Here is a 26,874-nt window from a genome sequence, read left to right on the forward strand (position 1 = left end):
CAAATAAAAATATAGAAAAAACCCTTCTAGCCAACTGGGTGGCAAACCTAATGTTTGACCTTTCTCTCTCTTCCACTTGGTGTGAATGTCCACATTCTGATGCCGAAGTGTGAACAGACTGGGGTCCAGGGGCTGTCCTAGATATTGTCGTGGGTGTTACAGGATAGCCTGCATTACCACCTAAAACCCACAAAGCTCTCAATTCAGAAACACTGGGAAAAGCTTCAGAGATGTGGGTCTGTATTGCTTTATCCAAGGGTACAATACATCTAGAAAACTCTGAGACAAATGAATAAGGAGACTTGTAGATGATCCCTGCTGATTGTAATTAACCATGAAAGAAACAATTTCTCTCCTTTCTTTCTTTTTTTGTGAACCAAGCTGAAGTTCAGGTTATAGCACAGAAGATGATTATCTCTTCCCTATCACATTCTCTCTCAGGGGTGGAGGGAGGCTCACAGAGCTGGTGGCTGGGGGCAAAGCTTACGACGTGTCTCTCGTCGTGACACTTGGAGACACCTGGGAAGCACACGGAATCCCTCTGAGATTTTTCCAGCATGGGACTATGGATTCCAGGCATGCATCATGGATAAATATGCCCCACTAATTTGCCACCTGGATGGAGGGGCAAAGCCAGTATGTATGTGCCTTTATTTCTGATGTTAAAGGCTAATTTATCTAAATAATGATTTCTTTCTCGATTAGTGAGTTTGGTTTTCTAGGATGACAGGAACAATTTTTGTGAGTTTCTAACATAGCTGTAAACTTGTAAAATTCAAAGCAAGTTAAAAATTTTTTATAAGCCTACAAGGTGAGGCAAGAATTTTAAGGGCACAAGAAAAAGCAACTGATTAATTTTCTACAACATTATGCTTCTGAGACAGAATCTTAATTCTGAACAACTGACATAATGTCATAGTTGTAAACCTTTTTGCTGTTATCAAGGTTAACTCAAAATATAACATTGATATTAAAGAAATGCTTAGCAAATGAGACAAGCTGTCATAATACACAAGTTCTTCTTTCACTTTTTACTTAAACAATTCCCATAGGATTTGAAGAATATCATCCTGCAAAATACCCTATCTGAATACTTTTCTATGTTTGGAAACTGTGAATTACACACTTGAAAAGCTCAGTGAAACGGACTGTTGTGCACAAAACAAAGCTTTCTGTAATAACTTTTCCATTTGAACATTTTGTTTCAAAATTTCAGATTCCATTCCTTTCAAAAGGTCCTGCTGGTGTGAAAGATTCCAGCTGTTTCTCTCTCAAGTCCTTTATAAGTCACGGGGAAAATATCACATACTCCCTTCTCTTTTCTTGATAAAATAATATATGAGATTTATATACATTTAAATTCTTCTTACAAAAACTCTTCTTGGGGCTTCCATGTGTTTCAAGCTTAACAGATGACTTTTTTTCCTAGGAATTTTCCAATAGGGAAATTTGCAAGTTTGTGTATTAAAGATACTAATAGGTTATGTAAGTTGTATTCCAAATGTTGACTCTTCCAAACACAGCTGTCCAGGTCTTTTTTTTTTTTTTTTACTAATTATCTAAAAGTCTCAGTAAATCTATTTCTCTTACTATATGATCATACCAGCTGCTTTCTTTCAAGAGGCCAATTAAAACACTGTAGGAAAATATACCCCAAATGATCAAATGCTCTAAGACTGCTATAAAACTGAGCTCTGACTTGCAGTAGTAAAACCACTTATGTAAGTGCAAAGTAATGATGCTGGAGGCTCAGAATTGTGATTTATAGACTGCCGCCTGCAATTAATCAGCTTTCAATGCTCCTTTAGCACAGCAAGAAAATAATGCTGTCATCTTTTAAAAGATAGTAATCTATATAAATGTTTATGTTACCAAAAAAGTCTTTTAGAAGAAAGTCAGCCCTTTGTCTTCTTTTCCTGTTGATCTTTTAAAGTTCTTCGTTTAACCTGCACGTGTGTGTGTGCTGAGTGGCCTCAGTCATGTCCGACTCTATGCGACCCTATGGACTGTAGCCTACCAGGCTCCTCTGTCCGTGGGATTCTCCAGGCAATAATACTGGAGTGGGTTGTCATGCCCTCCTCCAGGGGATCTTCCCAACGCAGGGATGAAACCCTGGGTCTCCTGAGTTTCCTGCATTGGCAGGCGGGCTGTTTACCAGTGAGTCACCTGGGAAGCCCTCCTTTAACCTATGACTGCCTAAAAGGCATCACCTAGTCTGACAAAAAGACCAAAAAAAAAAAAACAAACAAAAAAAAACCACAACACCTACAAGCCTGGAATTTTCAGATACCAGTAAGCATTATTTCATTCCATTAATTCACAAACGCTCTTTAAAAATGCAGAACAGCTATCACACAAAAAACAAAAAAAATCAAGATGGTATATTTTTTCCCCACAGAAATTTCATTTTATCTCTCTGTCTTAGTGAACACATGGTCCCATGGTTTACAGAAGATAAATATTAAAAGTTCTTCACTTTTTTTTTTTTTTTTTGCTTCTAACTGCTCTTCTAGAGACCTAAGACCAGGCAAGTCTGTGGAAGCTGAAAGGAATTTTTTGGGACAAATAAATACTCCAACTGCTCATCTAAAATGGAGTTAAAAATCAATTTCTTTTGTTAATGAAGGACCACTATTCATTTCTGTTGAGGGAGTAACATGCTGCTCTGTATCTAAAAGTAGTATTATTGTTATTAAGGAGAATTAGAAATCTGCAGGTTGATAAATCAAGGTTACAGTAAGACTCTTACTGACCCTGGAACTCTGAGAGGCAGATATTGTCTCACTAGGACCAGCCTATAACCTGGTACAGGTGTCATAGAAACTCCTTTGACTCTGGTTGCGGTGTTTATTTGGAACTGAGAAGCTGCAGATGGAGGGCAGCTTGCTATCATCTTTAAAGCAAGCACATGATGAGCTTTGCCTAACAGGCAAGCAAAGTGTGACTCACAGAGCTTTACATGGGATTTCCTCAGTACAAGCCTTTTTCAAGTGCTGACTGCTTACTGGTCCTCATAAGTCTTTCAGTGATTAGCACGGCTTTTCTGATAGCTCAGTTGGTAAAGAATCCGCCTGCAATGTGGGAGACCTGAGTTAGATCCCTGGGTTGGGACGATCCCCTGGAGAATGGAAAAGCTACCCACTCCAGGATTCTGGCCTAGAGAATTCCATGGACTCTATAGTCCATGGGGTCACAAAGAGTCAGACACGACTGAGTGACTTTCACTCTCACTTTTCACTAGTACATCCGGTTATCTGTAGCAAAGATATTTCCAGGTCCCATCAGGTGGCCCCAAGTAACCGAGCTGTCCTGATCTGATTTCTGTAAATCTTGTTCACAAAAAATTCTACAGAACCGATTTTATTTTTTACTAGTCCCTACTAATTTGTGGATGATTCTTTATATCAAAGCTAGTGTGATTTGAGAATTTATTTATTTTAACCTTATATAACTGTGCCCTGACTTCTTTATTTTTTAAAAAATTATATATTCATTTTAAAAATAATTTTATTAAAGAAGGACTTCATTTATTTTTTGGCTGTGCTAGGTCTCCGGTGCTCCATGGGCTCTTCTCTAGCTGTGGAAAGCAGGCGTTTCTCTCTCGTCGCCGTCCGCAGGCTTCTCTCACTGCAGTGGCTTCTCCTGTTAGCCCAGGTTCTATGGCGTGCGGGCTCAGCAGTTGCGGCACGTGGACTCAGTGGTTGCAGTTCCTGGGCTCTAGAGCACAGGCTCAGAAACTGTGGTGCACGGCTTAATTGCTCCAAGGCATGAGGGATCTTCCCACATCAGGGACTGAATCCTTGTCTCCTGCATTGGCAGGTAGATTCTTTACCACTGAGTCACCAGAAGCCCCCGAATATTTTAATTTATTTATTTGGCTGCCCTGGGTCTTAGTTGTGGTATATGGGATCTAGTTCCCTGACCAGGGATTGAACTTGGGCTCCCTGCATTGGGAGCATGGAGTCTTAGCCACACTGGACCACCAGGGATGTCCTGGCAGCATAAAGTATTTTTAATCAATTCACTGATCTGGTAAAATGTTTAAAATGATCTTTTTTCCTTTTTTTTGGTGGCCCACTTCAGAAGGGCTGACAGAAGGTAAAAAGTGAGGCTATTCTCAAAACCAGAGTATAAAGATTAGACACTAGGGTTTTCAGTTAAGATCTCTTTAGGGATAAAAGCAAAAAAAAAAAAATCAAGTTCTGTAAGTAGTAACTTGCTTAGTACAGTGTACTAAGAAATCTTCTATCAAATTAGAATGTAACTATACAATTTGAGGGCTTCCCTGGTGGCTCAGAGGTTAAAGCGTCTGCCTCCAATGCGGGAGACCCGGGTTCGATCCCTGGGTCAGGAAGATCCCCTGGAGAAGGAAATGGTAACCCACTCCAGTACTCTTGCCTGGAGAATCCCATCAACGGAGAAGCCTGGTAGGCTACAGTCCATGGGGTCGCAAAGAGTCGGACACGACTAAGCGACTTCACCTTCACCTATACAATTTGAAAGTCCTGTTCAGTTGATTAAATTAGGTGTTCCCTGCATTAGCTTTTTGTTTTTTTGACCTTTTAAAAAGTGAGAATATTATTTTTCTACAGAAACCTAATGTTTAAAAAAAATTTTTTTTTAAACAAGAAAAGTCAGGGTTTGGCATTTAAACCACTGCAGAGTTTGTGGTGAATAAAGTACATATAAATCCTGGAAAATGGGTATTAGCTAATGACTACAGGAGAGATAATCTCAGGAGAGATTATCAAAGAAGAACTGTTTTTAAAACTGTGTTGAGCCTTTTTGCCCTAATATTGCCTATGTAGCTGCCATGATGGACAGTTCTTAGGCTATTCAATTGTTTTTAAACAGAAATGCCAACTCCACTGATTTCCTCATTGCTGATGGACATTCATGTTTTCAAACATATGCATGTACCAGGAAATGAAATATGATAACTACACGCTGTGCTAAGGAAAATACTACAAAGGAGAAAATGTTATTTTCAGATAAGATGATTTCCTCAACCTTTCACTATATCTTATGATTTGCCCACTCTATGCCAGAATACAGACTGAGTGACATATATTTCTTCCTGTTGTAAACAACACTTAGTATTCATCTATACCTCTCTCACTTTCTTTCAGCAACACTGAACCCAAGATTTCATTGCTAAGTTCAATAAGACAAGGAAGTGAACAATTCCATTAACTGGAAAGAAAAGGGGGTTACGTAAGAATCAGCCTTCAGGGGTCTGCTGAGCAAAAAGAGTCCAAAAGAAGAAACAGAACAGCTGTGAGTTTCATGAGAAAGAGTAGTTATGGCTCTGGGCTGACCCTACATAGTTCTTATTCTAGTAAAGTAATATCAGCACTTTCGACTTCTCCCTTTGGTTAAAAAAACACTTTTCTTCCTGTGCATCAAGGAACTTGCTCCCATAGATGTGGATTTTTTTTTTTTCCCTGCACTGAGCAGCTTATAGCATCTTAGTTCCTCAACTAGGGATTGAATCTGGGCCACAGTAGTGAAAGCTCCAAGTCCTAACCACTGGACTGCCAGAGAATTCCCATAATATGTAGAATTTTAATACTCATTCTATGTAAATGTAATCTGTATCTATTCCCTGAAATGTAAATATATAGGATAACAGCATCCTGGGCAAAGTAACCTTTTAAAAAGGATGGCAGAGATTCAGGATCTTCAGGCTATGAAGGGGCTACCCAGGAGGCTCAGTGGGTCAAGAATCCGCCTGCAATGCAGGAGACGCAGGTTTGATCCCTGGGTTGGGAAGAACCCCTGGAGGAGGGCATGGCAATCCATTCTAGCATGCTTGCCTGTAGAATTCCATGAATAGAGGAGCCTGGCAGGCTGCAGTCCATGGGGTCGCAAAGAGCAGGACATGACTGAAGTAACTTAGCACACACGCACGCACGGGCTATGAAGAGTTCCTTTGCCATTTGTGCAGCCATTCATTTAAAAGGTTATTGGATCCTCTAGATTCCAGGAGGTCTCAGAACGAAGCCCTGGACCACACATTATAAAAAAGGTTTCCAAAGTGCTCTGTGTGTTCTAAGCTGACATCTTATGTTACAAATGTTTCTCAGGAAAATGCATTTTATTTACAGGATCTGTATATGAATCAAAGGCTTCCTAGGTGGGTGGCTCAGTGGTAAAGAATCCACCTGCCAATGCAGGAGATGCAAGAAACATGGTTTCGATCCCTGGGTCAGGATGATCCCATGGAGGAGAAAATGGCAACCCACTCCAGTATTCTTGCCTGTAATATCCCACGTACAGAGGAGCCTGGCACGCTACAGTCCATGGAATCACAAAGAGTCAGACACAACTGAGTAACTGAGCATGCACATAAGTCAAAGCTATTCAGGTAAACACAATGAAGAATGTAGACTCTGGCATTCATTATTAATAGAGCAAAAACCACATTCTCCAATACTAAATTCTGAGAAGGGGACATCTAAAACACCTGATGTTCAGCCACCATATCAAATGGGGTCCACTTCAATGTTATGGGGATTTTCCCAGATATGGATGGAACATACCAACAAGGAATTTTGAATTTTTTCTCTGGTTCCAAACTCCAGGCCACTCAAACATACTAACTGTGGACCCCTATGGAGAACAGTGTTTATCAGGGAATCCTATCTTCCATGATGTGAGTTTTATGCTGGGAGATAAAATGACCTTTTAGATAAGGTGTCTGACCTCTCCCCTCCCTTGACAGCTATTTCTCACTCCAGACAGCTGCTGCTACAAACAAACTTTGATGAACACTTTGACAAATGAAGTCAAACCAGGGTCCTTTGTTTCTCTGCAGCCAACAAGCTGGCATTCCACAAGCTCATGAGGGGGCCATGAGTTACTGGAGGCCAGGCCTGCCCCCCTCACCGCTGGTCACCCCTTGTGGCCCCACGTTCCCAGGATCTGTGCTGTTCCTGGCTCACATTCCATCCTGTCAGGGGACTCTCAAAAATAAACAATATTTACAGCAGAGTTCAGAGCCAGTGAAAGAAAAGGGGGGTAAAAGTACCTTCAGAGTAAGTAGACCAGACGATGGAGGTCATTCGATCTGTGGTTATTAAACCATTTTTCATGGGACTCCTGAGCCCTTTTTCAATAGATATGAAGCTGCACTTATCAAGAGCCTCAAATGCAATGAAGGACATAAAAAACTAACAAATAAAAACAGAACAAAGTATAGTTTCTAAATCCTGAAAATGTTTCCCTCAACCCATTTAGTCAATGGTTATCGACCACCTACAATGTCCAAGGTCTCCTGCTAAGGCTATAAATAAACCTTTGTCCAAAAAAAATGTACTACCTCTGTTTCATAGCAAGAACTTGGGAAACCTAAATAAAAGGGGCCTGGAGGTCTCCTTCTACAAATAATCAAATTGAGCTGAAGGGACTATATTTTAGGAACAGGGGTCAGCCCACTGCAACCCACTGGCCAGATCCAGCCGCCTGCTTGTTTTTATGTGGCCTGTGAACTAAGACTGGTTGGGGGGAAAAATCTTAAGAAAAATATCTTAAAAGGTTGGGAAAAAAGTCAAAAGATTATTTTGTGGTACATGAAAATGTATATGACATTCAAATTTCTGAGTGCATAAATAAAGTTTTATTGGAATACCGACATACTCATCTGACTACCTACTGTCTCTGGCTGCTCTGCACTTAGAAAGGGAGAAGTGATTAACTGCAACAGAGACTGGGTGGCCTGCAAAACCCACGTGTGCACTGGCTGGCCCTTTACAGAAAATGCTTACTGACCCTTGTTTTACATTGTAAAAGAATTGTCTGGCTTTTGCTGAGATATCTGAATGAGAACATATGCCTCTGCCTTTGTCAGAAAGCCTTGGAAATGCACGGGGAGTAGAGAGAAGGCAGCGGAGACCTGAAAACCTAGTCAGCATGAACTTGACAGAGCTGGACAAGTAGAGGTAGACACCAAGTGACGTAGGTTAGGTTACATTTACAGATCAGATTCCCCAAAGCATGAGAAAACATCCAAGTTCTTTACTGGACAAGAAGTAGGGATCCAAGTTTCTCATACCACTTTTGTTAATTTCCTTTCAATGGGCCAAAATCCTATGCCCGGATGCTGTTTTCTTGTACATGAGGTTAATCTTTATGTCTCTAGGCCTCAATTCTAAAGAATGGGCTGTTCTGGAGACTTCCCTCAGGAGTGTCTCGTAAAACAGAAGCCCAGGAATGGTATCTGTTTTCGAGCAGACAGCTCTGTTGGTGGATGATGAACACCCCCTACCTGACTCCACTAAAGGTCAGGAGAGACTGGCAATATAGCCCTGCTAGTCAATGGGCCGTGCTTAATGAAATGAAAGATTGAGAATGAAGTTTGCGGGTCTATAGAGTTATTAAAGCTGGGCACAGTTTTCCCCATGGTCAAGTCTGTTTTTGTTCTCTCCCTAATGTAATACCCAGAAAAGGAAGGAAAGTAGAAGTAGGGTATTTATGTTTAACACTTTCATGAAAGGTATCTTTTAGAGGCTAGCATTTTGTCTCTTCAGGGTTGGAACTAAAAGAGGGGAAAACAAGTCTAATGGCAGCCCTTTAGTAACTTTCATTTTCTTTTCTTTCCGTTTTTGGTCATACCATGTGGCATGCTGGATCTTAGTTCCCTGACTAGGGATCAAACCCACACCCTCGCTAGTCTTGACCGCTGGACCACTAGGGAAATCCCTAGTAACTTTCATTTGGTACAGGATATTCTCCTGCTATTACTACGTCTTCTCTGCTTGATGTAATTTTTCCACTGACAAGTCTGGAACTGGATTTCATCGTTAATATATAATATTAATAAACTGTCCTCCTATGAAGAATAACAGAATAGTTTCTTTTCATACAGATGCAACAGAATACATTTTTAAGCCAAAACACTTTGGGAAACTCACCTAGAAAAATCTCCCTTTGCCTCCTGTAGAAGAAGAAAATTCAACGTCAGTGACTCATTCTGATTCGTGTTGCAGATTTTAAAATGCACTGTAGAATCATGAACTCCTCTACTGAATCATTCCAACTGACTGCTATTTCATCCTGTCAGCTACCAGAATATAATTAAGGAAGGATGCATGCATTTACCACCTGAATAGGAGACAAACTTTAGAAAGTTCTATACAAAGAAAGCAATTCATAATGAAAAGGTAAGTTTCCACTTCTAAGCCCTGATCTAACTTTTTCCACTGTAAAGATTCTAAACCTGGACATGCGTCTGGGTAGCACTGTGTGTCTTGTGGTACTTGCTGTTCTGTCTTGTATTGTGGGCTTTTGGGGGTAGGGACCATGGAGTCTGTAATGAATCCAGCATAATGCCTGGAGCACAGTAGTTGCTCAATAAATCTTTGCTGAAGGAAAAAGTTAATGACATCATTTCAGTTCATTCTGCCAGTGTTTCTGATCTTGCCCTTGTGGCTAATATTCAGTGATCCCTCTTTTTCCGCACAAGCTTAAAGGTATTTTCCTCGTCTTTCATGACAGTGCTTCTCCTGGCAATTAAATTCTAGCTCTTTTTACTTGGCTTTCTCCAGTGACCTGAAGAAAAGGGGGTCACCAGATGATCTCAGTTTCCCAATCTCAGGTTATACACACAATTTTCCCTTGCAGAGAGATACTGTCTTAAAATTTTGGACAAGAACAGAGAATAGAGGAGACACTGTTTATTGCTATGGTGTAGTTTCCCTAATAGCTCTTTCCTGCTTGGCTATAGCAACTGCCATACATGAGGTGTCTTATTCCTATATCTTCTGTGTATGGCCCTGGAATACAAAGATGGAGGGAAACAACTTACCTGTAAAATATACGAGGCCAATTCAAACACTACTTCACTGTCAACATCAATCAGCTCCTGAAAGGAAAACCAAGTAAGATAAGTTTGGTACTTTAACAACGATTTCTTTATGATCTCCCCCGAAAGAGGAGAGGTCTTTGTTATCTGAGATGTTACCCAGAATCTCAAACATCCATAGAACGTCTTTTCTGAATTACTTGGACCCAAACGCCCCCTGACATCATTTCTACAGCTCTTATAAGAGCTCCAGTGGTCCTGTGTCTACACAGTCACTTCTGGGGCTTCATCTCTAGGTCTTCATGAGAAATTAAGGAATGGATCAGTCTCCAGCTTTTTACAAATCTGTCAATCTGATTAATTGATGGATTAAGGTTACTTGATCACCACATGCATTTTTCTTTGTAAACTCTACTTCAGAACCAGTAGTAAGACTTTGCTAGAGAAAAGGTTATGATGGAATTATGACTCTTTAAATTAAAGTTACATAAAGTTAAAAATGCAGTTTCCCAGTTGTATGAGACACATTTCTTCATGTACTCAATACTTCAAGGTAGCTGTTGACTACCATGATGTCAGAACAAATATGGGCTCTTCACTCACTGCAGAAAGTTTAAAACCGTTTCTCTCAGGACTTCCCTGACGGTGGTCTAGTGGTTAAGAATGCATCTGCCAGTGCAGGGGACACAGGTTCGATACCTGGGAAGATCTCACATGCTGCAGGGCGGCTAAGCCTGTGTGCCACAGCTGCTGAAGCCTGCACCCCAGAGCCGGTGCTCCGCAATAAGGGAAGTCACCACATCTAGAGGGTAGCCCTGCTTGCTGCAACTAGAGCGAGCCTCTGCGCAGCAATGAAGACCCAGCACAACCAAAACTAGTTACTTTTCTCTGAATTATAAACCAAATTCTGATTCATGGATTTGCTAATGATTTTTGTGTGGTCCAGGACTTGCCCCTGTATTTCAAAACAATGCACTGAAGCACACCTATATCTTTAGAGGGAAGGATATCCTGCAGGCTCCTTCAGGTTGAGGAATTTCAGAGATGGATAATAACGTTTGCTACCAAACCACCTTGGAGTGTGAGCTAAGAGAGACGTGGATGGATCGGGGACAATAATTCTTTATGCTTAACCAGCTAAAGGAGCTTTACGGCCACTGTAATTGATACAGACTGTCAGTGCTGGAGTGTGGAGGAATGCCTGGAATCGCAGTCCTGGGATTACCAGGTCCCATCTGAATGTAAATCATTTAACAGTGGACAAATGATTTAACAGAAACACTGTCCAGGGTTTCCACAATGGATCATTTCTACTCGCACTATATGCTTTTCCATTCCCACCAATCGACTTCCTGAAGTTACCGGTGTGTGCTTGTCGGTGTATCGGTATGTGTGCTCTGTCAAACATTTACACTGAGGTTGCAGGCGATGGTCAACAGTGGCTAATAGTTAACATCCCAGGAGAGGCCAACTCAAAACCAACCATCAGGAACAGCCCTGGAACATGTGCACATGGTTTTTGGTTCATTACTCGACTCATCTGCTAAAGGAAAACATCCACACTTTTGGGGAGGGGACAAATGTGGGGAGGGTGGACGGTGGTCATTTTCTAATTGATTTGGTTTTGCACACTCCATTCTGCAGTTCTGGGGGGAACTGCCATCCCCTAGTCATGGGGCAACATTAATCATGATGTACCACTTTTCAGAGTCAAGCTACCTAAGATGCCCATTGAAACACTGGCCTGATTTATATGAATTTTTTCTTACCAACTGCATGTTTCCTCAGGGTAAATGAAAACTAGCAACTCTAAATGGGGTGAGTTTCCACCTTCTCTCTCTCGACCACCTCCCAGTGAAGATATTAAAAACACTGAGAGTCAGAATGTGATCAGTAAGAGTAAAAAGAATTGAAAAATAAGGTGGCGCAGACACCCCCGACTTTTGTAAAATCTGATGGGAAAGAGAGCTGCAGTATTCCTTCTCACTGTTTCTATTTAATATTGAGTTCAAGAATCTCAGCATTAGGCTTCCCTGATAATCTAGTAGTTAAGAATCCACCTATCAATGCAGGGGACATTGGTTCCATCCTGGTCCAGGAAGATTCCACTGTTATGGAGCAACTAAGCCCGTGCGCCGCAACTACAGAAGCCCACGCACCCTAGAGCCCGTTCTCCACAACAAGAGAAGACACCATAATAAGAAGCCTGCGCACCACAACAAAGAGCAGCCCACGATTGCTGCAACTAGAGAAAGCCTGGGTGCAGCAACGAAGACCCAGCACAGCCAAAAATAAAAAAAATAAATCTTAAAAACAACAACAAAAAATCACGGCATTGTCTGTCCTCAGAGGAGTCAGTTCAGAGATCTAAATGGTGTTTATAAGACCCAATCTAGGAATGGGGAATGGGGGCCAGGGGAAGAGATCCTCCAACTGGGAAGAAAATTCTTTCCTACTTTGCAGTCTCTGCCCAATTCCCTGAGGTCTGTTTACAACACAAGGTTTACAAAGGAGGAAACCTTGCCCTTTGCATCCCTGGCCCTCCCAGGTGACTGTTACCTTTAAAGTTCCCCTGAGATGGAGCAGAGCTCTAGGCTTCCTGCCCACACCACACATTTCCCACTGTGCCTCGAACCCCAAGAGCGGAGTCCCCATGGGGAGGAGTGGATAAATGTTTCCAGGTGTCCACTTCCCACAGAACATTCGAGAGACGACTCCACCTTCCACCTTTCCCTTATCTGGCTTCTCTTGAACACAGGTGGCCTCTTTCAAGTGTTTCTGCTCAAGCAGAGCAGATTAACTGAAGAAGACCACAAAGAGCGCCTGCGAAAACCTTGTGCTTTCCTGGGGCGCTTGGTTTTCCTTTGACGGAGGACAAATCAGAGAAGGATAGGGAGCAGAAGGCCCTTCAAGGAAGGGGTACGGGTGCTTTCCCATTTGGCACCACCCACGGGCTGAACATGTGACACTCCTCTGCGTCCCCAGGGCCCCGAGAGCCATTGGGGTGGGGGGATCTGCAGAGCAGGGCTGTTTGCTGAGCTAGAGTCTTCCTTGGGAATCCAAGGTGGTCTGCAGGGCATGGATTCGTTTTCTTTTGAGATTCACTGGTAAGAGGGAGATGCTGATAGGAGGGAAAGTGATGTCATGGGGTTCACATGTCCTCTGGACATCTGATTTACTGTGTTGTTTTTTAGTTGCTAAATTGTGTCTGATTGTGTCCAACTCTGCGATCCATGGACTGTAGCCCACCAGGCTCCTCTGCCATGGAATTTCCCAGCCAAGAATACTGGAGTGGGTAGCCGTTTCCTTCTCCAGAGGATTTTCCCAACCCAGGGACTGAATCCTGTGTCTGCTCTATTGGCAGTGGATTCTTCACCCCTGAGCCACCAGGGAAGCACTGTTTCACTTTCTACTGAATAATGCATGCTGCTTTCTCTGATCTTCTGATACATGGTATGGAAAGACAAAATGTGACTCTGCAGGGGTGTGTGTGTGTGTATGTTCAGACAGGGCTGGGAAGATGGTGCCACTTTCTCTCACTCCACAAGGTTTTATCCCAGGTAATTAAGTTGCTAAAGGAAGAGGCTTGGAGGTCATTTATCAGCAGTCTCAGAGTTAACAATATTCTCAGAAAGATTTCAACTTTAAGGGTCTCCAAGTGTTCCAAAGAAAGAGCCCCATGAGACCCCCAAGTGGCAGGTGTTATGGACCTTCTCCAAAAGTCCTGAAAGCCGGAAGAACTTGTCACGATTGCCTTGCTCCGGGGACCTTAGTGGTGGTCTTCAGACTCAACTGAGAATCTTAACAAAAAGCATTCCTCCATGGTCAGGAATGAGAGAAATTCCAGCTTTCATGGAAGATTCATGAGAGAATTATAACAGAAAAGATGATGAGCAACCACATGGTAGGTTGAGGAGATTTCCATGAGGACGACCTTTGTAAAGTTCAAGTGAAACAACCTGCTGGGCTGTCCAGCCGTTTTCCTAGTAAATCACCCATTGTAATAACCGTCTTTCTTTGCACCCACAAAACACCTGAAGAAGATGGTTTCCTGCCATCCTCTTTAAGACACTTTCTACTTTGAGACTTTGAATAAATGCATCACTGGACCTCGTTGAGTTTCAGTTTTCTTATTAGTAGAATGAGAACACTTTCTTTTCTTTACTTTCTTTCTTTCTTCATTCCTCCCTTCCTTGGCCATGCCTTGTGACTTGTGGGAACTCAGTTCCCTGACCAGGGATCAAACCTATGGCCCCTGCACTGGGAGCAAGGGAGGCCTGACCACTGGGCCTCCAGGAGCTCCCAGGAGAACAATTTCAAGTGCTGTGCTGAGTCTGGTGAGGTGGGCCTGTACAGGCGATTTGGACTCTAAGACCCACCACAAAGATCAAGTCTGTATTATTATTTTTTTTGTTCCCTGGTCTTTACTGATCATCTGAACGCCACAGAATCTCTGTTCTGTTCACAGTTCTGTTCACTGTTTTTTTTTTTTTTTTTTGCATTTATGTTTTAGAATTTATTGGAATCTTTAATAAGACTTAAAAAAAAAAGAGGTGGGAAGCATTGTGCAAGTATGTGTCTACACGTGTCTGTATATTCATCACCGTGTATATCATCCCAGTGGGTCCTCACACCCACATTCAGCCTCGCTGTGCCCGGTGACTGCCCATCTCATTGCACAACCTGTAGTGGCTACAGGAAGGTACCCCCAGGCACTGAGGGGCTGGGGTGCAGGATGAGACTGATGTGGTCTTGCACAATTCCTCTTTCCGAGCCCTTTGCCAGGTTTTCATCAGTCAAGTCACTTCATGTTTGTCTGGGGCACTCGCACTTGGTGGCCCGGGATTTCTCTCAGTGTCCACGGCACACACTGCATTTCATGATCTTGAGGAATCTCTCCTGTGGAGGTCATGGGCACAGCACAGATGATGGGTCTGGGTGCGTTTGTTTCTAGAGAGCTGAGGACGGAAGTCCCTCTCTGTCTTCTTTCCCTTCCTCTCTGTCATGTGAGCACACACACCAAGCCGGCATGCATCTATCTAAGAGATAAGGACTGGGATTCTGTGAGTCTGAGATGAATGCTTACATTGGTTCCTTTGTCCTGTGGGACTTGATTCTGGGCTTTTGTTTCTCTCATCTTCAGAAGGGATATCATCTGCTCATTAGCAAACCTCCTGGAAGATCTTGGCTAAAGACTGCTTATTTCAATTTCAGCAAGAAGATGGTACTTAGATTCAAGTAGCAAATATGGACCAGGGATGACTGTTCAAACTTTAATCATATGTGATGTTCTCAGTTCAGTGGGGACATCTCAGTCCAGGAGGCTGGACAAGACCCCCAGCACAAAGGAGGGATTTTAAGCTTTTTATTTTTTTTCCTGACACATTCTTCTCAATGGAGACATGTAGGCTCCAAACTTGCTAATTCCCTGGGACTGGAAACAATTTATTGAGCACTGACTATGCACCTGGTTCAGTGATACGTCAAAAGAAGCTGATAATCAAAATTTACTTAGAAAATGCCAGTGCCAACTTTTTCTCCAACCAAACAAGACATATTTCTGTGCATCCTCAGATGGTGACCAGGGGTCCTGCCTCTTTGGTTATAATATTTGACAAGATACATTTTGAGATGATGGATTTAAATGTGATAGATTTAAATGTGATGGATTTATTTAAAGAGTGGATGGTCATCTCCTTCAGTTTAAATGTGAGATTCAAACAAGGCAGCTAGTCATCTTGACCAGTCCCTTACTTCACCCAATTTAAGTCATCTGAGGATCAGATAACTCCTCCGAGGGACTGAACAGCAGTATAAGGTCCTTCAGCAAGTGAGCCTCTCTTCTTGTCTCTTGGAAGGTATGCCACTGAAGACGACTGGAAGCTGGACTGCAGAGTTCTTTGTTTCCTTATAACTTTAAGACCTATCATCTAAGGGAATCCTTCTTTCTAAAAATTGAAAAAAGAACTTGACATTTTATGGCCTAGAAATTGCTGTTTTGCAAAGCTTTGAAAATGATTGTGGTAACTGATTTTTGACAGCAATCTCACTCTGCCAGTGGAGAATTCCGAGCAGGCAGGATTCCATCCTGAAGGTAAGGAAAGCGCTGGGATTAGAGTCCATGTCCACCCCATCGCTCCCTCTAGCATGACAAGTCCACTGTCCCCTGGCCGGACTAACTGATGGGCCTCTCCAGTTGACGGAGGAAGCCACATCCCAGGAGAGAGACGGCCAGATGGAAAGCCTGGCAGGAGGAGCTCTGGTTTCCTGTGTCGCTTCCCAGGAAAAACACATCATCCCAGGCCCACTTCCCATGTGAGCTTTCCTAGGAACCAGACACACATTTCTGAATGAGCTTTATCCATCCCTTGGCCATGAATTTCCTTTCTATCACCCACCTGAAACTCAACCAAGCTGAAAAACAGCAGACACGCTGTTGGAGCAAAATGGCCACATGGGGCACCAGTGACCCCTTTCTAAACCTCCTCCTGCTACACTTAAAGGCAATACTCCCAGCCCCGGTCGCTGCTGACCAGATTCTAACGTTCTACATGTTGGACAGATTATGACTGTTATTTCCTGCTCTTTTGGTAGAAAATAGGGGGACTGAAAAGAAAGGAGAAGTGAGAGCGGATCCACTGTAGTTATGTTTTCTGCCTCCTGGTGAAGGAAGAGTGGAGGGCGGGAGCTGGCATTCGTGGCTTGGGGAAAAGGACAAGATAAATAAACAAAACACCTTTCCTCACTTTTGTGCTGTGGAAGAGATCAGAGGTTGGTTCTCTGGAGAGGATGATACATAGGAAGCTGGGATGAAGTAGGCAGAGAGGTCAGGGATTAAAAGGAGGTCTACACCCCAGTGGAGGCTACTCCCTCCTCCAAATGCTAAAGTGGGAGCTGACATCCCAGGAGCAAAGTAAGGCAAGGAAGAGTCATGAGAAAAGACCCCAAGCGCTGATACTTGGGGTTCCTGTAGAAAGAATGAGCTCGCCATGGGACACAGACACAGGGGACCATCTCCACCTGGACACTGGGAGCTTTTGGGTGTCTCACTCTTAGTTACGGACAGGAAGCCCCCTACATAAAAGGCAGAGTGCATGCTTGCTCTGTCACTTCAGTTACGTCTGACTCTTTGCAATCTCACGGACTGTAGCCTGCCAGGCTCCTCTGTCCAAGGGATTCTCCAGGCAAGAATACTGGACTGGGTTGTCATGCCCTCCTTCAGGGGATGTTCCTGACCCAGGGATCGAACCGGTGTCTCTTACATCTCCTGCATTGGCAGGCAGGTTCTTTACCACTAGCGCCTCCTGGGAAGCCCACATAAAAGACAGAGACCAAAATAAATCAACAGGAAACAAAAAGAACTGAAAAGACACAGAACATGCATGATAATTAATATTACTGGAGAGATAAGAGGACATTTGGTTCAAAGACAATAATAGGATTATATGTATCTGCTGGGAGAAATATCAATAACCTCAGATATGCAGATGACACCACCCTTATGGCAGAAAGTGAAGAGAAGCTAAAAAGCCTCTTGATGAAAGTGAAAGAGGAGAGTGAAAAAGTTGGCTTAAAGCTCAACATTCAGAAAACGGAGATCATGGCATCCGGTCCCATCACTTCATGGGAAATAGATGGGGAAACAGTTGAAACAGTGTCAGACTTTATTTTTTTGGGCTCCAAAATCACTGCAGATGGTGATTGCAGCCATGAAATTAAAAGACGCTTATTCCTTGGAAGAAAAGTTATGACCAGCCTAGATAGTATATTCAAAAGCAGAGACATTACTTTGCTGACTAAGGTCCATCTAGTCAAGGCTATGGTTTTTCCTGTGGTCATGTATGGATGTGAGAGTTGGACTGTGAAGAAGGCTGAGCGCCAAAGAATTGATGCTTTTGAACTGTGGTGTTGGAGAAGACTCTTGAGAGTCCCTTGGACTGCAAGGAGATCCAACCAGTCCATTCTGAAGGAGATCAACCCTGGGATTTCTTTGCAAGGAACAATGCTAAAGCTGAAGCTCCAGTACTTTGGCCACCTCATGTGAAGAGTTGACTCATTGGAAAAGACTCTGATGCTGGGAGGGATTGGGGGCAGGAGGAGAAGGGGGCGACAGAGGATGAGATGGCTGGATGGCATCAAGGACTCGATGGACGTGAGTCTGAGTGAACTCCAGGAGATAGTGATGGACAGGGAGGCCTGGTGTGCTGCGATTCATGGGGTTGCAAAGAGTCGGACACGACTGAGCAACTGAACTGAACTGAAAGAAAAATCAGTTAATATTAAGGAAGTCTAAGAAATTCAAAGCATGATAGCAAAGGTTAAAAAGTCAATAAAGGAGATTAAAGATAACATTGAGGAAAATCTTCCAGAAAGTAGAACAAAATGACAAAGAAGGAAAATAGGAGAAATGAGATGTCAAAGCAGGAGGTCATGCCCAGCCTCTGATTAATGGGGGCTCCAGAAGGAGGGCAGAGAGGAAACAGAGGGACATCATACAAGAAATAATACAAAAAACCTGCCAGAAATGAAGAGAAATACGAACCTCAGACTAAAAGTGTCTGTCTACACAACATAGCAGGTTTACCAAGGCACACCATCTTGCAATTTCAGATAAAGGGGTAAAGAAGGAAATCCTAACAGAGCCCATGGAGGTCATGGTGGGGGTAGTCCACTTACAGTGTCCAGACACAGACCTTCCCAGAGCAACTCTTGAAGACTCTGAGGCAACACCTGTGATATACTGAGAGAGGTATTCTGTATTTTCACAGCCAGTGAAACTATGAAATCAGATGTGAAGGTAAAACAAAGGCTTTTTCAGGTGTGCAAGGACCCAAACATTTTACTTCCCTTATACATTTTCCCTGGATCACTGCAGGACGTTCTCCAGTGAAACAAAAGTGTAAAAACACAGGAAGACTCGGGACCCAGGAAGCAAAGTACCTACTCCAGAGTTGGGGTGAAGGAGAGATGGGACAGGAACGGGGACATCCTGGGCTGAGGGCTGCAAATGAGGCTACGTTCACACAGAAGCAGAAGGTCAGAGCACTCCAAAAGGGAGGTCCCAGGAAGAACAACAAAGGCAACAAAAACCCAGCCAAAGAGAGGAACAGATGAATTACCCGATGTGTATGGAAATTAATGTCAGTAGACACTTGAAAATCTGTAGGAGCTTTTGGGAAAAAAAGATGGATGCATAGAAACTAAAGCAAGTAACGGCAAAATGGTTATTACCTTTAGATAAAATAACTGGTTGTCTAAAAAGGAATCGCAACCCTAGGATGCTATTTGGGTTAGTCATAACAATGGTATGCTGATGGGTACGCCCTTTGCCTAGGATTGTGTTTATCACCACACTGGGAGAAATGGGAAGGGGAAAGTGTGGGTGGGTGCATAGGAGACCTCAGTCCTCACCTATATAAAAAACAAATAAATCAAGGAATAAGACCCTGTTCCAATTATTTAGAAGCAGAGAGAGGCGAATACAAGAAGAAACAGCTAAAAATTGTTAGAAGTGGTTGGGGGTGGGCTCTTTTTCACTAACAGCCTCTTGACTTTTAAACTATATCATATATTACTTAGATGAACATAAATGTGTTAAAAGTGGATGAAGGACTTCCCTGATGGTCCAGGGGCTAAGAGTCTGTGCTCCCAATGCAGGAGGCCCTGGTTCAATCCCTCATCAGGGAACTAGATCCCACAAGCTGCAACTAAGGTCTGGCCCAGCCAAATAAACAAATGAATATTTTAAAAAATAATAATCATTTTTAAAAAGAAGTGAATGAAATAAGTTGGAGGAAGCGGGAATGAACAGCTTATTGTATCTGAACAACATAGATTTTCATTCTAGTACATTGTAGGAATTGCTTCCCAAGCCACAGGGAGGGTGCTGGGTCAGCCAGTATCAGCATCACCCACCAGTGATGTGTCTGGCCCTGCTCTTGGGCCCCTCAAGTCTCCAGAGGGCAGTGTGGGCTGCACAGAAGACTGCAGCCAAGATGAACTTGGATCTGATTCCAAGCGAGCAATTCTACCTCAGTGGGAACTAATAAGGTGCCTGGTGAGGTGCTGGCCACCTTCACATCTATCTCGCTTAATCTTCCCATGAAGCTGGTGGGTGGGTTTTTTTTTTTTAATATTCTTGTTCAACTGAAGAGGAAAATGAAGTTTGGAGACATCACGGAAGGTGTCCACATTTATCGCAGTTGCTAAGACGCAGAGGTAGGAAGGGAACCCAGAAATCCAAATCCCTAATCACAGTCACTCTGCTCCAGAGCCCCCCCGCCATCTTTACATATTTACAGTGGCGCCAAGCCTGTCCCACTACTTCAGGTTCCTTGTCTTTGACTAAGTTACTAAGTCTCTCCAGCACCACTTTCCTCCCTCAGTAAACTTGATGATTCCATCTCACTCCTGAGTCTCACATTAACGTAATATATGTGAAAGAAATGTTTAAATGAAACAAGTGAACTTATTTACAAAACCGAAACAGACTTAAAGATATAGAAAACACACTTATGGTTACCAAAGAGGAAAGGTGGTGGCGGAGGGATAAATCAGGAGCTTGGGATAAAACATACACATACCGTTATGCACGGAGATAAAGCCTGAATATTCATTGGAAGGACTGATGCTGAAGCTCCAATACTCTGGCCACCTTATGTAAAGAGCCAACTCATTGGAAAAGACTCCGGTGCTGGGAAAGATTGAGGGCAGGAGAAGAAGGGGGCGACAGAGGATGAGATGGTTGGATGGCATCACCGACTCAATGGACATGAGTTTGAGCAAACTCTGGGAGATAGTGAAGGGAAGCCTGGTGTGCTGCAGTCCATGGGGTTGCAAAGAATCTGACATGACCGAGCAACTGAAAAACAACAATCACTACTATATATAAGACAGATGACCAACAAGGACCTACTGTATAGCACAGGGAACTCGACTCAACATTCTGGGATAACCTATATGAGAAAAGAACCTAAAAAAGAATGAATATATATATGCTGCTGCTGCTGCTGCGTCACTTCAGTCGTGTCTGACTCTGTGCGGCCCCATAGACGGCAGCCCACCAGGCTCCCCCATCCCTGGGATTCTCCAGGCAAGAACACTGGAGTGGGTTGCCATTTCCTTCTCCAATGCATGAAAGTGAAAAGTGAAAGTGAAGTCGCTCAGTCGTGTCTGACTCTTAGCGACCCCATGGACTGCAGCCTTCCAGGCTCCTCCAGCCATGGGATTTTCCAGGCAAGAGTACTGGAGTGGGGTGCCATTGCCTTCTCCATGAATATATATATAACTGAATCATTTTGCTGTACACCTGAAAATAACACAGCATTGCAACTATACTCCAATAAAATTAAAAGAAAAATTTTATATACTCTAAGTGTCAATTCGGAGAAGGCAATGGCACCCCACTCCAGTACTCTTGCCTGGAAAATCCCATGGACGGAGGAGCCTGGTGGGCTGCAGTCCATGGGGGTCTCGAAGAGTCGGACACGACTGAGTGACTTCATTTTGACTTTTCACTTTCATGCATTGGAGAAGGAAATGGCAACCCACTCCAGTGTTCTTGCCTAGAGAATCCCAGGGACGGGGGAGCCTGGTGGGCTGCCGTCTATGGGGTCGCAAGAGTCGGACACGACTTAGCAGCAGCAGCAGCAAGTGTCAATTATGCAAATAAAAATATTATTTTTGATGATGAGAGACAGGTGGCCTTGTGACATGATTCTGTCTCCTTTGTCACCATCAGAAAAGCCATCTCCGGCTCACTGGCAGGACTCACTACGCTCCAGGACAGATGCTGAGAAGAGAGAGCAGGGGCTCTAGAGGGGCACTCAGGTCTGCAAGGCAGATAGGGTCCAGGTCTGATGCCATGGGCACCTGGACCCTATATGTGGCTTGTTCCTAATGTATCACCTCCTCCACTTGGGGAACCTATAATATTTAGTTTTGGGGATTTCTTTTTTATTTCCCATTAATCCCAGAGACCTCTGTGATCATGATTCGGAAACACCGAAGTGTCACCTTCAGCTCAGCATCTGTTACTAGACTGAACTGAACAACTCTGGGAGAAACCACGTCTGCTCCCTTAACCTAGGGGCCTGGATACGAACAATCTGGGGGCAACTTTTCACTTGCCAGGGTTGACAGCCATCTCACCCCAGCAACAACTTTCTAAGCATTTACTGCCCAAGTCTGCCCCCTTGTGGACAGTCCTCACTGCTTATTTCTTTCAAAGTGCTCTCACATGGATTAAGCAAAGCCCACCAGACACTTGCTACCTATGAGGTAAGTAAGGCTGGTATTATTTTCACTTTATGGTGAGAAAATGAGGTTTAGAGAGATAAAGAAAACCACAAATCCCTAGAGTGACAGTTAGCATCTTTGTGCTGCCATTTAGCAAAATCCCCAAACACTCTAGTCAGAGTGCCCTGCGCTTGAGCTCAGGTTAAGTCCTGGTTCAGCAACCGTCACGGAGCAAGGTTCTTACACAGACTGAATTTGATCACTACCATAGCCTCCAGGATTCTGAACACTTGCATTTGGTGGAACTATTTTGTGCAGTGAGGTGCTGAAATCTTTCTAGCAGGAAAAGTGATGGCTGATAGACCATTTCAAGTCTTGTGTGTGCTTCAATGTGTGGTGGGTTGCTGCAGTCCCTCAAAGCTGGGTTTAGTTAAGCAGGAAAAGTACAGACAGCAGGATGGGAACTCCTTTGAACACAGCCATTGACTATGTCACAACAGGTGCACCTGGCTTTGAAGTTCTCTGTGGAGGGTTTGACTGCAAGGGCACAGTGCAGCCCAGAGGCTGAGCTCTGCGATCCTGAGTCAGGCTGCCAGTGTCAGCCACTCAGTAGATATGCAACCCTGGTGAATCTCATTACCACCCTGTGTCTCAGCTGCCTCACAGAGAAAGCTAGGATAAAGAAGAGTATTCACTTCAGAGATGGTGCAAAGTTTCAGCCACATAACTTACAGAGGGCACTCAGCGCCAAGCCAGCCACGCTGCCACGGGAGCAGCTGTCAGCAACCCCTCTCCCCGGCCGCTGATGAGCTGGCCTAAGGCTGCACTCGTGAGATAGAAGGAGGTTTGCCGGCAGGTGCAGAGCGGGTCTCTACTTTAAATACATTGCCCCAGGTACGGTTCTCAACCCCAGGACGGAGTGTCCTCGGAATTTTCTGTGGGCATTTTGGGTTATCCAGTGAAAGGAAACACTACAAGAATATGGGAAATTGGATGCAAGAGACTGTCCCACTCAATTAAGAACTGTCCCATGAAGAGACGTGGCCCTAAAGAAGATGTACAAATGGCCAGGGAGCACATGAAACGATGCTCAACATCGCTCATCATCAGGGAAATGCAAATCAAAGCCACAAGGAGAGATCATCTACCACCACTAGGATGCTGGTTTATTTTTGAAAACCCAGAAAGTAGTGAGTGTTGGTGAGGATGTGCAAATTTGGAATCTTTATGTGCTGTTGGTGGGAATATAAAATGATACAGTCTTTATGGAAAGCAGTCAGGCAGGTCCTAAAAAACTGAAAAACAGAATTACCACATGATTGAGCAATTCCACTTCTGGGTATTCACCCCAAACAACTGAAAGCAGGGATATGAATAGATACTTATAAACCTATGTTCTTCCAGTAGTCACATACGGATGTGAGAGCCGAACCGTAAAGAAGGTTGAAGAATTGATGCTGTCGACTTGTGGAGTTGGAGAAGACTCCCGAGTCCCTTGGACAGCAAGGAGATCACACCAGCCAATCAATCCTAAAGGGAATCAACCCTGAATATTCACTGGAAGGACTGCTGCTGAAGCTGAAGCTCTAATACTTTGGCCACCTGATAGGAAGACATACTGGAAAAGGTCCTGATGCTGGGAAAGACTGAGAGCAAGAGGAGAAGGGGGTGACAGATGATGAGATGGTTGGATGGTATCGTTGACTCAATGGATGTGAGTTTGGGCAAACTCCAGGAGATAGTAAAGGACAGGGAAGGCTGGCATGCTGCAGTCTGTGGGGTTGCAGAGTCGGAGCCGACTGAGTGACTGAACGACAACAATGTTCATAGCACCATTACTCCTAGCAACCGGAAAGGGAAAGTCATGCAAGTATCCACTGAAGGATGGATGAACAAACAAAAGGTGGAAAATGCATACGATGGAATATCAGCCGTCAAAAGGAAGGAAATTCTGACACATGACACAATACGGATGAAGCTTGAGGACATTGCGCTAAGTAAAATAAACCCAGCACAGAAGGTCAGATATTGCAGGAGTCCCCTTATATGAGGGACCCAGACTAGTCAAATACAGAGAAATAGAAAGTAGAATGGAAGTTGCCTGGGTCTGGGGGTGTGGGGAATAGGGAATTACTGTTTAAGGGATACAGAGTTTCAGTTTAGTAAGATGAGGAGTTCTCTGGATAGATGGTAATGGTGGTTGCACAACAGGCAAACAAGTGATACCTGTTAAGTATTAACATACACTTATCAGTGGTTACCATGGTAAATTCTATCACAGTTAAAAAATGTCCCACTGCCATAGAGAACAGTGGTTGATAAGAGGGTCGGGGTGGGCTGGGGAGGGATGGATTGGGAGCTTGGGATTAGCAGATGCAAACTACTATATGTAGAATGGATAAAGAAGGCCCCCTACTGAACAGTGCAGGGAATGATATGCAATATCCCAGGATAAACCACAGTGGGAAAGAATACAAAAAAGAATGAATATATGTATAAATGACTCACTTTGCTGTACAGCAAAAACACTGTAAATCAACTTCTTGTTCTTTTCCAGTCACTAAGTCGTGTCCGACTCTTTGCAACCCCATGAACTGCAGTACGCCAGGCTTCCCTGTCCTCCACTAAATCAGCTAGACTTCAATAAATAAATTTAAAAAGTTGTCCCACCCACAGTACCAATAGCATCCTTTTGAGAGATACTTCCAGAATATCCAAAAATGATCAAACATACATGCATTTGGTTAAAGAGGCTCATTTATACTCATGAGACCTAGTGCATTAGTCACTCTAGGCTGGGTTTCCCCTTTTAGGTCACAGCTGCCAAATTAAGGAGACACCTAAAATCAAGTTAAGAAACACCTCCAAGGAGCCTAACACACTTACAGGATTGGAAGGAGTCACGTTATAAACACTCGACAGCTTTAGCTCCTTGGAGTTTATAGCCATTTATTTATAGCCATTAATTTAGAAATTACTTCTACTAACCAATAGAAGTAGTAGATGCAATGCAGGAGACTGGAGTTCAACCCCTGGGTCAGGAAGATCCCCTAGAGACGGGAATGGCAACCCACTCCAATATTCTCGCCTGGAGAATCCATTGGACAGAGGAGCCTGTGGGGGCTATAGTCCATAGAGTCGGACACGACTGAGTGACTGACACATTTTCTACTAATCAATAGCATCGCAATAGGGGCAGCAAGCTGGGATTCTCAGCTACAAAGGAGACTTTCAGATTTCAACAGAAAACTCCAAACAGGAAGAAGTAGTTCTTACCTTGTAGATACAGGACTTGGCATTCAGGAAGAAAAGCTCGATGGTGGCATTGTCCTTCAGGTATGAGATGCTCTCAATATAGAACCTGCAAGAGAATAGCTGCCAATGAACCACAGACACACTGACCGATGAGGCAGAAAATGAAGTTGTCTGAGTTACATGATCTGACTGGAGGATGAGGACTTCCAGCCCAACAGGAACAAAACAGAAAGTCATCAATTCCTTAGTGCTTTTCAAGTTTTATTATAGTGGATTAGGACCATCAAGACTGACAGCCCTTCCCATAGCTAGGAGCCAGGTTCGCCGTCAGCCTCCAGGAGTAAACTTGAACTTGACCATTTACTTCTATTTTCCTTACCTGTTCCCAATTTTTTTTTACAATGTCACTTGTTTCCATTACATTACTTTCTGTCCTAATCACTGGTAAGTTGGAGTTTTAAAAGATAATTTCTTTTGCTTAGTCGAATAAAAGGCCTTATTTTTCTTTGAAATGGTTATGACAGACCTTCTGAAGACAGCAAGGTGGGGTTTGACATCTCCACATCCAGAAGGCTGGGGCCAGTGTTCTTAACACTGTGATATTCATGCACATGAAGACAAATGAAAATCAGATTCTTATGCAGATGAAGCTTATGGGGCTTTTTTCAAGATGACACATGCTGAAATTATTTAAGTTTGCATTCAATAAGTCTTTACAAGTTGATTCTGGAGTTTATTCAATTCCCTAATTAGATAAGGCACTTGTACTTGTCTCAGGATCAGCTGTACTGAGGGAGCCGGGATGACAGGGAGAAGGAAATGATTGGCATGCAGAGCGTTGGAGGGGAGGAGGCTCTGAGTGAGGGGTGACAACTCCTGGGGGGGCCTCATGGAAACTGGGTACCTGCCTCGTGGAAACTGGGGGCACCTGCCTTGTGGAAACTGGAGGCACCAAGAGGGAGTGGAAGGCGAAATGAGAAAAAAACAAGTGCTGTGGTCTTTCAGAACAGCATTAAGATGTGATGGAAGGAGTCACGGGGAGGGAGCCAAGAGCCCCGTAATCTGCGCCCAGGGCTGTGTGATTCAGGACAAGTCATGCTGGGCTTCTGCTTGCCAGACTATAAAAGACACCTGCACGCCATCAGCAGTTCCCCACCTAAAATATTTGCTGCTTTCAAATACTGGAACCTAATTCAGATTAAAAGCTTCCTGGTGTCTCAGTGGTAAAGAATCTGCCTGCATGCAGATCCCTGGGCTGGGAAAATCTACTGGAGAAGGAAATGGCAGCCCACTCCAGTATTCTTGTCTGGAGAATTCTATGGACAGAGGAGGTGACGGGCTACAGTCCACGGGGTTGCAAAAGAGTCGGACATGACTTCGAGAGTAAACAACAATAAACACAGCAAAACCAACACACCAACATTGCATAAGGCAAACAACATGTTTGTGTAGGCTAGGGTAAGTCCACGGCATCCCACTTTGCAACCTCTGGTCTACAGCTAAGTAAACAACATCTTTGACCATTTCACAGATATGCACAGAGGCTGTTGTGATGAATACAACACAGATTCAGTTAAATT

General features: G+C 43.6%; 1 protein-coding gene across 1 annotated transcript in view; it reads right to left on the reverse strand.

Moving 5' to 3' along the window:
* Positions 1-26,874, reverse strand: part of FRMD4A (FERM domain containing 4A) — a 325,528-nt gene that overhangs the window by 114,882 nt on the left and 183,772 nt on the right. Inside the window, exons 5-7 of the mRNA XM_052650658.1 lie at positions 25,316-25,400; positions 9,806-9,862; positions 8,913-8,935 (exon numbers count right to left, since the gene is read on the reverse strand). Of these exons, the coding sequence (XP_052506618.1) occupies positions 8,913-8,935; positions 9,806-9,862; positions 25,316-25,400 (165 nt within the window). The remainder of the gene's footprint in view (positions 1-8,912; positions 8,936-9,805; positions 9,863-25,315; positions 25,401-26,874) is intronic.

This window comes from Budorcas taxicolor, chromosome 13 (genome assembly GCF_023091745.1).
Source record: "Budorcas taxicolor isolate Tak-1 chromosome 13, Takin1.1, whole genome shotgun sequence".
In the NCBI taxonomy this organism is placed as follows: domain Eukaryota; kingdom Metazoa; phylum Chordata; class Mammalia; order Artiodactyla; family Bovidae; genus Budorcas; species Budorcas taxicolor.